The sequence below is a fragment of the Hemitrygon akajei genome, chromosome 6 (assembly GCF_048418815.1).
Source record: "Hemitrygon akajei chromosome 6, sHemAka1.3, whole genome shotgun sequence".
Classification (NCBI taxonomy): Eukaryota; Metazoa; Chordata; class Chondrichthyes; order Myliobatiformes; family Dasyatidae; genus Hemitrygon; species Hemitrygon akajei.
The window spans coordinates 40,077,167-40,090,502 of NC_133129.1; the positions used below are offsets into that span (position 1 = coordinate 40,077,167).

The following is a 13,336-nucleotide window of genomic DNA, read 5'->3' on the forward strand; positions in this document are numbered from 1 at the left end:
GTTTAAATTGGCAAAGCGTAGAATTGGAGCACAGTTTGTCTGCTGGCAGATTAACTGCATGGCAGGCAAAAAGGGCCATGTGAACTAGAGAAAATTCTAGTTATTTTTGCTAGAGAAAACAGTGCAAACATGGGTAGAGTAACACTGGACACTGTTGGAACTTTCCTTATTCAGAGCAGCTTTAAAGATGTGGACTTTAGTGTGTGAAATATAATATCTTTGAACACTTAGTAAATTATATTTATTCCCTTTTTGGAAAATTGCTATAACTTTTAAGCTGACAGCAAACATAAATTTGGTAACGTACTCCATTCAGCTCATAGATTTGGTCTGTTTAATGAAATCCTAGCTGATCTACTTTAACTGTACCTTCCCAGATCCTTGTACAGTACATCCTTTGATTTAGTATTCCCAGTTGCTTTAGAAATTTAGCTTTTGCTTTTACTGATCAAGGATCAAAGCTTGCATAATAAATTCAGTAACTGCTTCATCTAATTACACTGAATAATAGTTATAAATTAGATTTTTCCTACTCTTTTGGGACATCTGGATAGATCTTTCAAAGTGTATGAATAGTTGCTCATATCCTACACAATACTTTAAGCAATTATGTGGAAAATTACTTATTTCTTAAAATTCATTTAGAAGCAAGTTATCCTAGAGAATATATAAAAACTATTTCTATAAAGATGTTATTTATATATGGCTTATTGGTTGTTTTGTTTTCAGTGGATTAATTTTAAAGAAATTGATTTTTTTTAATCCATTCCTGAAAACTACCAGGAATACCCATAGCCATATCTGTGTCTTCACATGCTGTCCAATCTACTATGCTTTGTAAAATAATAACATACTAATCAAGACAGCATGCAAGTTTCAGAAGAAATTGAGCTTCATTGGCATCCCTTGTTTTTGGTTAAAAGATGCATGGTTACTGCTTCATTTAGTTCTTGCTTTATCATTGACCCTCTTTCATTAGGGTAAAGTTTGATCTTTCCATGAGACCCTATGGCTGTGGCTACGTGTACCATCAGGGCTGAATTCTTTCAAAGAAGCTCTACTTAAACTGATCGCAGCTGGTGCAAGAGATCACAGTGCCAACACTTAAAGTGAAATATGGATTTACTGTATGCCAATCTGCTCATTTCTACTTTATCGTTTTTGACTCATAGAATGCTGTACAAACTAAAAAATCTGATGTTCAAACTAACCAGATCCCTTGTTAATTCAATAAATGTCTCATTAAATTCCTGTGAGATGAATGAGATTGGGACTGGTGAGTGAGGTAGAAGAATAAAATCAACTTAACAGTAGTGTGCCTCTTTCTTTCTTTTACTGTTTATACTCTTAGCCCGGAAAGTTTCTTCAAATTTAAAGGAATAAAATGTGAAATCATTACACCTTGATTTTCAGTTATTCACCATCCTTAATGTGGCTATTTTAAGTAGTGGTAGTAAACGTAATTTAGGTTGCTTACACTGCCTCAAGGGTTCTAAAACAAAATTAAATCTCTGCCTTCCTTTTGACTGCATGGACTTCCTTTTCCATCATTAGAATACCTTCTATCCATAATCAGTTGATGTCTACATTGCAACATCACAGATATTTACAGAGTAAACATTAATGTTATTTTTCCCCACTGTAAACTCAATAGACTATGCTACGTGACAGTTTTGTTTTTGGTGCAACCTGTTGATTGGAAGAAGCTTCAAAGTCATGTATACAAGTTTGTTTCATTTCAGTATCTTTGGCAACACAATGCGGAGCCCCTTCTTATCAAACACAAAATGTTTGAGTCCATTCAGTCTACTTTAGCACTTCTACCGAGGCTTTTACAGATCTGGCCTCTATATTTTTGTGTATACTTAGTCCAATCATTCTAAAATTTGCCGCCTCCATTACATTGACCTTCCGTACCAAGTGTTGTCAGACTCCTTGACAATTCTACCATCGGAACTCATCTAATAACTGCTTTATACTAAAGTTTTATCTTTGGTGTGCACTGAGTTGGCGTTGAGTATCTGCCTTCTGAAAGGCATTTGGAAATATTACATGGAGTTTACTGTGGACTGGCTATGTTTAATGGTTTTGGTGCTACTTGCTAACTTGGATATTAGGATGAAAGAGATAAACTCGTATACTGTGTTTGGTGCTCCCGGTGTGGCCTCTTGTATATTGGTGAGCCCCAATGTAGATTGGGAGACCGCTTCGCCGAGCATCTACGCTCCATCTGCCAGAAAAAGCGGGATCACCCATTTTAATTTCACTTTTCATTCCCATTCTGATATGGCCATATCTGTCAGGATAAGGCCGCATTTGGTTGGAGGAACAATGCCTTGTATTCCATTTGAGTAGCCTCCAACCTGATGGCATGAACATTGATTTCTCAAAGTTCCAGTAATGCATCCACCCCCCCAATCCTCTCGTTCCTTCCCCCCCCCCCCATCTTTCAAATCTACTCCTTAGCTTTTTTTTCTCCAGTCCTGCTGAAGGGTTTCAGCCCAAAACGTTGACTGTACTTTTTTCCATAGATGCTGCTTGGCCTGCTGAGTTCCTCCAGCATTTTGTGTGTGTTGCTCAGATTTCCAACATCTGCAGACTTTCTCTTGTTTGTAACTCGGGTATTTTGTTTACTTCATTTTAATGCTTTAAATTATTTTAAACAAATCAGAATGTCAGTTTTCGCATTTCATGAAAAATAACTTAATTGTAGTTGAGTCTTAACACTTGTGGCAGAATATAATATTGTTCTGTAGCATAACACTTGTTAAAGACATGAGGCAGGGTCTTAGTGACTCATTGACTGAAGCATCATAGTTTGTCTGAGGTTGGGAGACCCTGAATGTTTGGATCCGCTCATCTCTATGGGTAAGCATATTTATGGGGAGGGATTGGTTTGATCATGGGTCTGGCCAGCAGTTGCCCCAAAGTGAAGAAACTAAGTCAAGTAGACTCTTCACACAAATCATTTTTAACTAATAATTATATATTTCTTCCTTTAAAAAATGTGTCTGCATTTTTGAAAACTGTAAGACATAGGACAAGAATTAGGATATTTGACTTATCGAGTCTGCTCTGCTGTTCAATCTTGGCTGATTAATTTTCCATCTTGACCCTGTTCTCTGGCTTCTCCCCATTTTGACACCATTGCATCCTCCATGGCTGTCTGTGGCAGTGAATTGTGGCACAGATACACTACCCTCTAGTTAAAGAAATTCCTCTTCATCTGTTTAAAAGGAATGCTTTTAAAATCTGAGGCTCTCTCCTCTGGTCCAAGAAACTGATCGCATTATTTCCATGTTTCCCAGTGTCTGTGGATTCCCTCATCATTATTAATCCCTCATGTTTATTTGTGTCCCTTTAATGCTTTGGATAGTGTATGTGTAGGCCTCCGTTAGTCTTGATAGACCATGAATTTGCGCATTGGAAAGTTTCCAGGGTAGAAGCCTGGGCAAGGTTTTTTTTTATGGAAGACCGGCAGTTGCCCAGTCTGCAAGTCTCCCCCCCCCCCCCCCCCCCCACACCGCCAGTGTTGTCCAAGGGAAGGGCATTAGGACCCATACAGCTTAGCACTGGTTTTGTTGCAGAGCAATGTGTGGTTAAGTGCCTTGCTCAAGGACGCACAAGCAGCCTCAGCCAAGGCTCAAACTAGCAACCTTCAGATCACTAGACGAACAACTTAACCACTTGGCCATGCCCCAACACGCTTTGGATAAATGTCAGATCCAAAGGAATCATTCATTTTGATTCATCCTAACGTTTGAAGCTCTCACATAATTTGTCTGGATTAACTTCAAAGGAATGTTCTTTCTAGTCCTCTAACTTGCTGGATTTGTTTGTGCAACGTGTGAAGGGAATGACTTCTTGCTTCCAGTTCAGTAACCTGACATCTTGGCCTCAGATGTACCTGAGTGACTGATTATTGACTAAAACAGGAGATTAATGCATTGCTGAATTTTCAGGTAACAATACTACAGATTGACCTAAATTGAGGTTTGTTTGATCATGAATGCAAATCCAGTTAGTTTTAAATCCATACCAAGTAATTCAATTGGAGAACAGATAGAATCAAATCATATTAGAGGAGTTTGCTTCAATTGGTTATCAAGTTCACAATTAAGGTGTTAATGTGAATACAATTTCCAAGAAGTATTGCTTTCTGTGAATTCAAAAGGTCAAAGTAAATTTATCAAAGTACATACATGTCACCATATAAACATTGAGATTAATTTCCTTCTGGGCGTACTTAATAAATCCAATAACCGTAAAAGAATCAATGAACAACTGCACCAACAGGGCGGAAAACCAATGTACAAAAGACAACACACTGTGCAAATACAAAAACAAGAGAAAATAAATAATACACAAGCAATAAAAATCTAGAACATGAGATGAAGAGTCCTTGAAAGTGAGTCCCTAGAATGTGGGAACATATCAGTCATGGGCAAGTGAAGTTATCCCCTCTGGTTCAGGAGTCTGGTTGAATGTTACTAATTGTTCCTGAATCTGGTGGTGTGAGTCCCAAGCCTCCTGTATCACCTGATGGCAGCAGCAAGAAGAGAGTATGGCCTGGGTTATGGGGGGTGACCCTGATCATGGATGCTGCTTTCCTGTGGCAGTGCTCCGTGTAGATGTGCTCAATGGTGGGGAGAGCTTTACCCGTGATGGACTGTGCTGTATCCAGTACTTTTTGTAGGATTTTTCGTTCAAGGGCATTGGTGTTTTCATATCAGGCTGTGTCAATATTACAGCTAGTCAATATACCCTCTACCACACATCTATTGAAGCTTGTTGCTTATTTAGGATATTGAACAGCAGGCCAAAGAACAAAATATAAAATGCCTATTTTTATTTGTGTGTTATTGCAAAAGAGACTTCCTCAAGATCATCCCCAGCATTGCCCTTATCTGCGCCCCCCCCCCACCCCAATCAGTAAAGAAGCAGAAAACTTTTTCATGTTAAGAATTTGGTTTGGCAAGTATTGGGGCTAGATGTAAAACTAATTGTGAAAGTCCATAAACCAATATTATTTTCTGTTCAAGTACAATTTAATATCTTTTAAAAAAAATCATAAATGCTATTGTTACTTATCCTAAATTTTGATCATCAGAAATGCTAAGCTTTCTGGGCAATCTACATAAAATTCTGTCTTAATACAGGGTGAGCTGTAACTAAAATCATGAAGGAAACTGGGAGTCATGGAATTTTTAGCACTTGATGTTAAAGTTTATCCAAGTCTCTTATTATTCAGACATGTGATGCAAATTTTGCTTATGAGTATATCTTCTGCAGGTGAGATGATGATTTGAGTTAAACTGTTGCAGTCAACCAGGTGAATGTACTGTCATGATTAATTAAAAACTTGAACAGTTTTTATAAACTATAACAAACTTTTTTTAAATTGCTGTTCTGAATAAAGATGGTTTTTAATTAGATCTGACTGCAGATCAGAATCTATTAACTGCCTTCCTTTATGAATGGTTCCATGGAAACTGGTGGTTGTGGGTTATAGGGATTGTTGTGGTTCACTCTACACTCTATTGCATTTTAGTATCATTTTGCTTTAAAATTCTAATGCCATTTTTTTCATGACTAACATATTCCAAGATGTTTCTCAGCTGAAAATGAACTTGAGTTATTTTAAATATTTCTGCAATGCAATTAGGACTATCAACATAATTTAGAAAAAGTAAAATTGTAATGAAAGTTTGTGAAAATGTTAATGTTTGACCGTCATTATTTTAGGTTAAGCATATTCTGATCCATCTGCTGGGATAACTTTATGGGAGGACTTTTAATACAGATTGTGGTTGTTTGGAAGCTTGAGAGTAATGTATTATAACCTTGTGCAAGCTGAGACTACTTAGTGCAAGTTGATGAGCAAGTGGTTACAGTTGTTTTCATTTAAAAAGTTGTTGAAGCTCTGATGCTAAAATACAAATTGATGTGACTCTTCACCTCTTTGATCTGTTATCCTAGCTCGAGGAAGTACCATAAGATCAAAAGTCATGGAAGTGACATTTGGCCCTTCAAACTTGTTCTAGGCTTGTTCAAACTCATCAAGGCTTTGGTTGCTCTTCTGTCTCAGCCTCATTCTCCTGTACATTCTCTACTTTCTGTTACTGCCTTAATAGCCAGAAGCCCATCTCGACCTCAACTTTGATTAAACGTAGTCTTCAATACAGACCGAATATTGTTTTATCTGCTGTTCATTGTATCATTTTTGTTTTGTTTTTTATTTGTTGCATTTTATTTGTCCATTTCCTAATGTCTCAGAACCAAAACATTGTGAGCGATTGGGAGAGGGAAGAATACGATAAAATCAAAGTAGACCAGTTTTCTTTTTGAGTGCCTACAGACATCTTGTATAATTCAAGTATTTTTAATATTTGTAATACTAGCTGGGTTTCTTACCCCAGCTCTCGCAGACTGTAGCAATGTGGAAGTCAGATGCATGATACTGCACGTTTGATTGCGTATGCTGGCTCCTAGTGGTAAGATCATAATTTTGTCAAAGGAAACTTTTTAACCCAGTGTGGATCATTCCAAGGGAAATCTTTTGCTATTTTAGCTGAATTGCTTTAACTTTATCTTTGTTACTACGAAGGCAGAAGTAGGATGAGTACTTAAAATATTCAATATTCAAAGTTGGGAAGATTGAATAGTGGAAAACATTCATAATGATCTTGCTTCTCTCCTGAGAGCCCTTGATTCTAGTCTTTAGATGTTCAGCTCTTCTCAACCAAGCAGTTAGGTGGCCCAGAACACCAGACACTTCAATAAGATCACCCTTTGATTTGGAACTCAGCAAAAAATGAATAGGACTTTATTGATTATCAATTTCCTTATCACCATGATGTGTTTCTTTCATTATGAATCATTGTTTGGTTCTTATTCTACAAGGTTTTGCAGACTGTGGTCAGACTTGGTGTGTGGGAAGGAATCTTGATTATTGGTTCAAATATTGGTTATGTGCACTAATTACGCATTTATTAATTGTTTAAATGCTTTGCAGAACAATAAAACACTAACAATTTGTTATCCAACTCTTCTGGAGTCCTAATATTTTGGCTGCTTGCCCACCAGGTGATGTTTCCCATCTTCTAACCTGACTTGTTGAAACGATACTTTGTGTAACCTGTAAGAAACAGTGAGCTATATGCACATTGGAGAATTAGTACAATAGTATTGGATAGTCTGGAAAATCTGATGGCTAGCATCACCAGAGTCCTAAAATATGCCTGATTTAATGGAGTTTTACTATACCTTTGTGTTCCATCTCCAGAGTGATCAGTCAGCTTACTCTTGGTACATTTGTCCACATTAGTTTTAATTTTCAGTATGAATAGGATGGGCATACTATTTGTTCTTTAGTGATTTGTTATTTAGTAGTTAAAGTTTGGAGTGTATAGAGGTATGTTAAGGAATTCACTAAAATTGGCTGGAAGGAAGATTAGAGAGAAAACACTTATGGTAATTTTATGCTATCCAAATTTAAAATGGTTATATCTAAAGCCCCTGAATCATGCACAGTACATGCAATCAATTAGATTTCATTAGATAGATAGATAGATACTTTATTCATCCCCATGGGGAAATTCAACTTTTTTTCCAATGTCCCATACACTTGTTGTAGCAAAACTAATTACATACAATACTTAACTCAGTAAAAAATATGATATGCATCTAAATCACTATCTCAAAAAGCATTAATAATAGCTTTTAAAAAGTTCTTAAGTCCTGGCGGTAGAATTGTAAAGCCTAATGGCATTGGGGAGTATTGACCTCTTCATCCTGTCTGAGGAGCATTGCATCGATAGTAACCTGTCGCTGAAACTGCTTCTCTGTCTCTGGATGGTGCTATGTAGAGGATGTTCAGAGTTATCCATAATTGACCATAGCCTACTCAGCGCCCTTCGCTCAGCTACCGATGTTAAACCCTCCAGTACTTTGCCCACGACAGAGCCCGCCTTCCTTACCAGCTTATTAAGACATGAGGCGTCCCTCTTCTTAATGCTTCCTCCCCAACACGCCACCACAAAGAAGAGGGCGCTCTCCACAACTGACCTATAGAACATCTTCAGCATCTCACTACAGACATTGAATGACGCCAACCTTCTTAGGAAGTACAGTCGACTCTGTGCCTTCCTGCACAAGGCATCTGTGTTGGCAGTCCAGTCTAGCTTCTCGTCTAACTGTACTCCCAGATACTTGTAGGTCTTAACCTGCTCCACACATTCTCCATTAATGATCACTGGCTCCATATGAGGCCTAGATCTCCTAAAGTCCACCACCATCTCCTTGGTCTTGGTGATATTGAGACGCAGGTAGTTTGAGTTGCACCATATCACAAAGTCCTGTATCAGTTTCCTATACTCCTCCTCCTGTCCATTCCTGACACACCCCACTATGGCCGTGTCATCAGCGAACTTCTGCACGTGGCAGGACTCCGAGTTATATTGGAAGTCTGATGTGTACAGGGTGAACAGGACCGGAGAGAGTACGGTTCCTTGCGGCGCCCCTGTGCTGCTGACCACCGTGTCAGACCTACAGTCTCCCAACCGCACATACTGGGGTCTATCTGTCAAGTAGTCCACTATCCAATCCACCATGTGAGAGTCTACTCCCATCTCCGTTAGTTTGTGCCTTAAGATCTTGGGCTGGATGGTGTTAAAGGCACTAGAGAAGTCAAGGAATTATGTTTGTAGAAGCTTTCAGTTGTAGAAAGTTGGCAGTTGGAACCTCAAACTTTGAGTTCCTCTGCAAGGTATGAAAACTGTTAACTTTTTCCCCTTTTTTATAGTTGACTCATTATTGCCAAGAAAAAAATAAAGATACTGATACTGTAATCAGAGTTGAATGTGTCAAAAGTGCAGCGATTGAAAGGTCAAGTTCATATTAATCAATATGTAAACTGCATTCTTCTGATTTGGGAAATCTGGACTATGGCTAGGGTATATGGAAACTTTAATGCTTAAGAAGCTACAAAGTGATATGCTTATAGAGGACAACCTAATTTATCATGCTGATGAATCTTTGTCCTGTGATATGGAGTTGCAGTAATTATCAATAGACCTTACAAAAACCATCTGTTGTTATTTATAGCACACTTTTCTTAGAATATATGCTGTTGGAATTGGATGGATTACTGGGAGCTCAAAATACATTTGGTAAACTGCTTGTTAACCCCTGAAATCTTGATTTTTTGATATTATGAGAGAGGGGTGTAGGGCTGAGCTTTTTTAAATAAACCAAATGAAGGAAATACTTGGTGAATTATCTTTTGTAATACTGGTGATATTCTTCACTATGACTCACTGAAGTTGGGGCTGCATTCTAATCCTGATTCCAGTGTTAATGGAAAATCATACATGATGGACTTAAGTTTTGTTCCATTTGAAATAAGAGATCATATCTAATTAGAAAATTGGGGAATAGATTTGATAACAGTATTTATTTCCTGACTATAATGCACCATGATGTTGTACAGTAGAAATGAGCAGAGGTGAAGAGGAATAGGGGTATGAAATCAGAGTGTTCATATATTAGGATCATGGTGGGTTTGAAAGCTTCTTTCTTGCATGGGATCAGCCCAAAACTGCAGTTGTTGGAAATCCAAGCGGTGCATACAAAATGCTGGAGGAACCCAGCAGGTCAAGCAGCAGCGATGAAAAAGAAAACAGTCGACACCATATTGAGGCGTCTCAATCTGAAATGGTTTTTTTTTTACCCCTGTAGATGCTGCCTGGCCTGCTGAGTTCCTCCAGCATTTTGTTTGTTGTACATTCTTACTGTTTTTGAAAATAGTGTGTTGACTTGTACAATATGTAAAGACTGGGCAGATTTTTCATGTCCATCTTTTATGTCATTTAAGAGCATAAATATGAAGTGTCTCATTGTAAATACTGTTCCATTATTTCAAACAATTGTTATTCTGATTTTTGATGTAAAGTGTTAACAGTATAATGGGCTTAATTGTAATGGAATTTCCAGTTTAAAACTTCTTGCGAGTCCTGTGCTCTGTTCTGCAAAGCATTGCTTTTACCTACTGTTAGTTGTTTTAAAAGAAAACCATTTGAACAAAATGCATATTTAGAACTACTTGACCAGGTTCTGTAGCCCAGTGAATTTTTCTACCAGCATTCTCCCCTCTTATTTTCTGAGAATGTTTATCTTCATATTAGCATAGACAATGATTCCAACTCCTCCCCTCACCCACCCCTCCAAAGACTTTAGCTTAATGTTCAATACAGAAATAAGTCCACAACTGAAATATGAGTGCATTTTAATTGGTTTTTATGCCACTGCGTTTGTTTGTTTTTAACCTTGTCTTTCTGAGTAATTAGAAAGTCTTTGTTCTGCTTGATAGGACTTGTAGTGGGTTCATGTTGGGTACCATTTCTGATTCCACCTCTGAAGTATAAGAAGAGGGGATTAATTTCTTTCATTCTCTTTACTTTGTTCAATTTGTTCTTTGCTCTCAAAAACAGAGCTAAAATGAGTGAATATTTCTTTTAAAAAGCTTAGAATGCCATTAAAGGACTGACTTGAGTTTTCCACTAAGGAATATAAAATTGTAATTATAGGGCAATTGTGTCTACAATGTTCAGTTGACTGTTGATAAGCTTGCCCTTTTTGCTGTTTAATAAAATGTTAATTACAAAATATACTACTTTTCTAGGCTTGCATAGAATCATCTTTTAAGAAAGTAATAGATTTGGAAATGAAAATTCTACTTCTACCTCAACCATTCGAATAATTTGCTCATGCTTCCTGGTCACAACAAATCAATTTAGATAGAGGTTTGGCATTTACCAAGGATTTAGAATATAGAGAGGTGTGGGCATTTTGGCTTTCAATACCTGTGCTGGCTATAATTCAGGCACCTTCCTATCTCTGTGTGCTTAAATAAAAACTTGCACATTTCCTTTAAATTTTCCTCCTTTTTCTTTGAAGCTATGCACTCTGGTATTTGATATTTCCAACCTTGGAGAAATTTGAACCATCCATCCTGTCTTATGCCTCTCATAATTTTATAAACTTCTATCATGCACCCCTTTGCTTCTGACAGCAGAGAAAATGATGAAAACTTGTCCAACCTCTCTCCTTAGCTAGGACTCTTTAATTGAGGCAATGTCCTAGTGAACCTCTTCTGCACCTTCTCTAAATGTGGCTTAACAAATGTTTTGTACAGCTGAGGAAGAGGAGGAAGCTTTGAAAATGCTTGCCTTCTAACTAGTTACTATCACAGCTCCATTATTTTTGTCACAATAACTTGATCAAATTTGAAAGCCGACCTGGTTTTGTGGATCAGAAGACAATTTTGATGGTGTTTCCATTTTGCATAGAAAGAAGAAAATTAGAAAAATCACATGAGAATTTGCTTTGGTCAAGAGCTGCAGGAATTTCTTGTATGATTTTGTCAGCAAAATGTAATGTACAAAATTAGTATGTCATTAGTAAATAGTTGGGAAGAATGCAATTTGCATTAAAGGGAATTGTATAACTAATCTAAATAGAATTCACAGAATAACTTGTATTTTTTTAATCTACAAGTTGCCATTTGAGCATGTCCTTTTGAAATGCTAGATGATATAGGACATCACTACTTTACTGAGTTTGTTGTCACGCAAGGCAGTGTTGCCTATTTCTGCTTAAGAATTTGTTGCCAGGAACTGTAGTTTGGATGGGAAGGTTTTCATGGGAGGATATGTATGATTGGTTGTTGCTTAGCCTGGTTAAAAAATAGAACCTGTGGAATCTGACAGTTGTGATGTGTCATCAGAAGTCCAACCTTACTGGCATCAAATTCATTGCAAACTTTGAAAGTGCGGACCGTTGGATGATTCTGTATGTGCACTCCATCTAGCTAGGCTACCGATTTCTTTTAGTGCCTCTGCTTAAACATCCAGTTGATGACGAGATCTGCCTGAATTTGATGAAGATGGTTACTTTAAGTGAGAAATTTATTTTGAACAGCAGTAAAGGAATCTACAAAGTTACACAAATTCTGAAGTGCAAACTTGCTTCTCGTTATTCTCGTGCTTCATTGCTGATTCCACGAAAGGAGCCTTCTCATTGTAAGCGCATTTTTTATGTAGCTGTATTTGGCTTTGACTGTTTAAGTTGTGCACAATACAAAACATAACTGATGCCCGTAGTAGTTTTAATCACTTTTTTAAAAGTCAGTTTTGCACCAGGCATGTAATCGTGTCTTGTTGGCATAGTAGATTTACATAACTTCAATCTTTGATTAAATTATTTGTTACTGCCAATACTGAAGATGAGAGCTATTGCAAAGAAATAATCTCTGAATTTGGGTTGGAGGAGGGCAGGAAAAAATAGGGGAATAAAACACTTGCATGTTATGGAACTGATTTTAGTTGTGAATCACCTTAAGTTTTGAACCATCATTGTACTGATACAAACCTTTTCAAAAAGTACTGAATTGCCATGGTGGCTCAGATAACCATGTTATTGATTTTCTTTTTGTGGCTGACTAACCTTCCATGGTGGTACTGCTGGACAGAACTTGTATAGACCTTATTCTCGTGTGTTGTGTCTGTCTTTAATGCTTTCCATTTATGCTTTCCTTTTTTCATTTATCACACCATCCATTTACATGAGCAGAATGTTTTGGGTTATATGACTATGTGAGAACATTCTACTGTTCATAAGGGAGCAAAAAGGGAAGATTTTTCTAAATCCCAAGAAGACTAAAATTTTCAGAGATAAACTAAATGATGCTTTTGCAATTTTGATGGTAAATGGAAGTAAGAAAGAGGCCTTTTTAATCAGTTGTAACTTTAGAAAATATGTACCCGTTGGATGTTGACTCATTTGAGTGTAGCCATGTCTGTCATCTAGATTATTGGGCTTTATTTTCAAGCACAGGTTCAGAATATTCTAATGATTATATTTGTAATGAATTAGGTATGGGACATAGTAAAATTAGAGCCAGTTCATTTATTGCTGATACCAAGAAGCATCTCTTCATAAGGGGTAATGGAAAGCTGGAATACTATCCTAAACCAGTTATTGCAGCATTTCAATGTGCAAGGCTATGATGCATATATATTAAGGGTAATTACCAAAATCCAGTGCAGGAAGGGAAAGGCCAACAGATGCAGAGGTATGACACCACCTGCCGGTTTCCTGCTTTGGAAAAGTGTCACTCCTTCATCATTGATTGAAATTTTGGAAGCCACTACTCAAAGACAGATGATAAATGGAATTGAGATACAATTAGGGCAGGTGAATAGTTTAATAGAATATCAATAACCTTTTGCACCATTAGCTCTCTCAGATAAAGGGGATGGTTGAGAAGGCTGGCTAC

At 37.3% G+C, this 13,336-nt stretch overlaps 1 protein-coding gene and 1 long non-coding RNA gene across 3 annotated transcripts in view; one reads left to right on the forward strand and one right to left on the reverse strand.

The window, feature by feature from the left end:
• The window catches only part of LOC140728984 (uncharacterized), a 139,208-nt gene that overhangs the window by 116,736 nt on the left and 9,136 nt on the right, over positions 1-13,336 (reverse strand). The window lies entirely within an intron of this gene.
• Positions 1-13,336, forward strand: part of pik3r1 (phosphoinositide-3-kinase, regulatory subunit 1 (alpha)) — a 68,412-nt gene that overhangs the window by 21,912 nt on the left and 33,164 nt on the right. Inside the window, exon 1 of one of the 2 annotated variants that reach the window (XM_073048193.1) lies at positions 11,822-12,080. The exons of the other annotated variant lie outside the window; for it this stretch is intronic. Coding sequence (XP_072904294.1) covers positions 11,939-12,080 — 142 coding nt within the window. The 5' untranslated portion in view covers positions 11,822-11,938. Of the gene's footprint in view, positions 1-11,821; positions 12,081-13,336 lie in introns of those variants that run through there. 2 annotated transcript variants of the gene reach the window in all.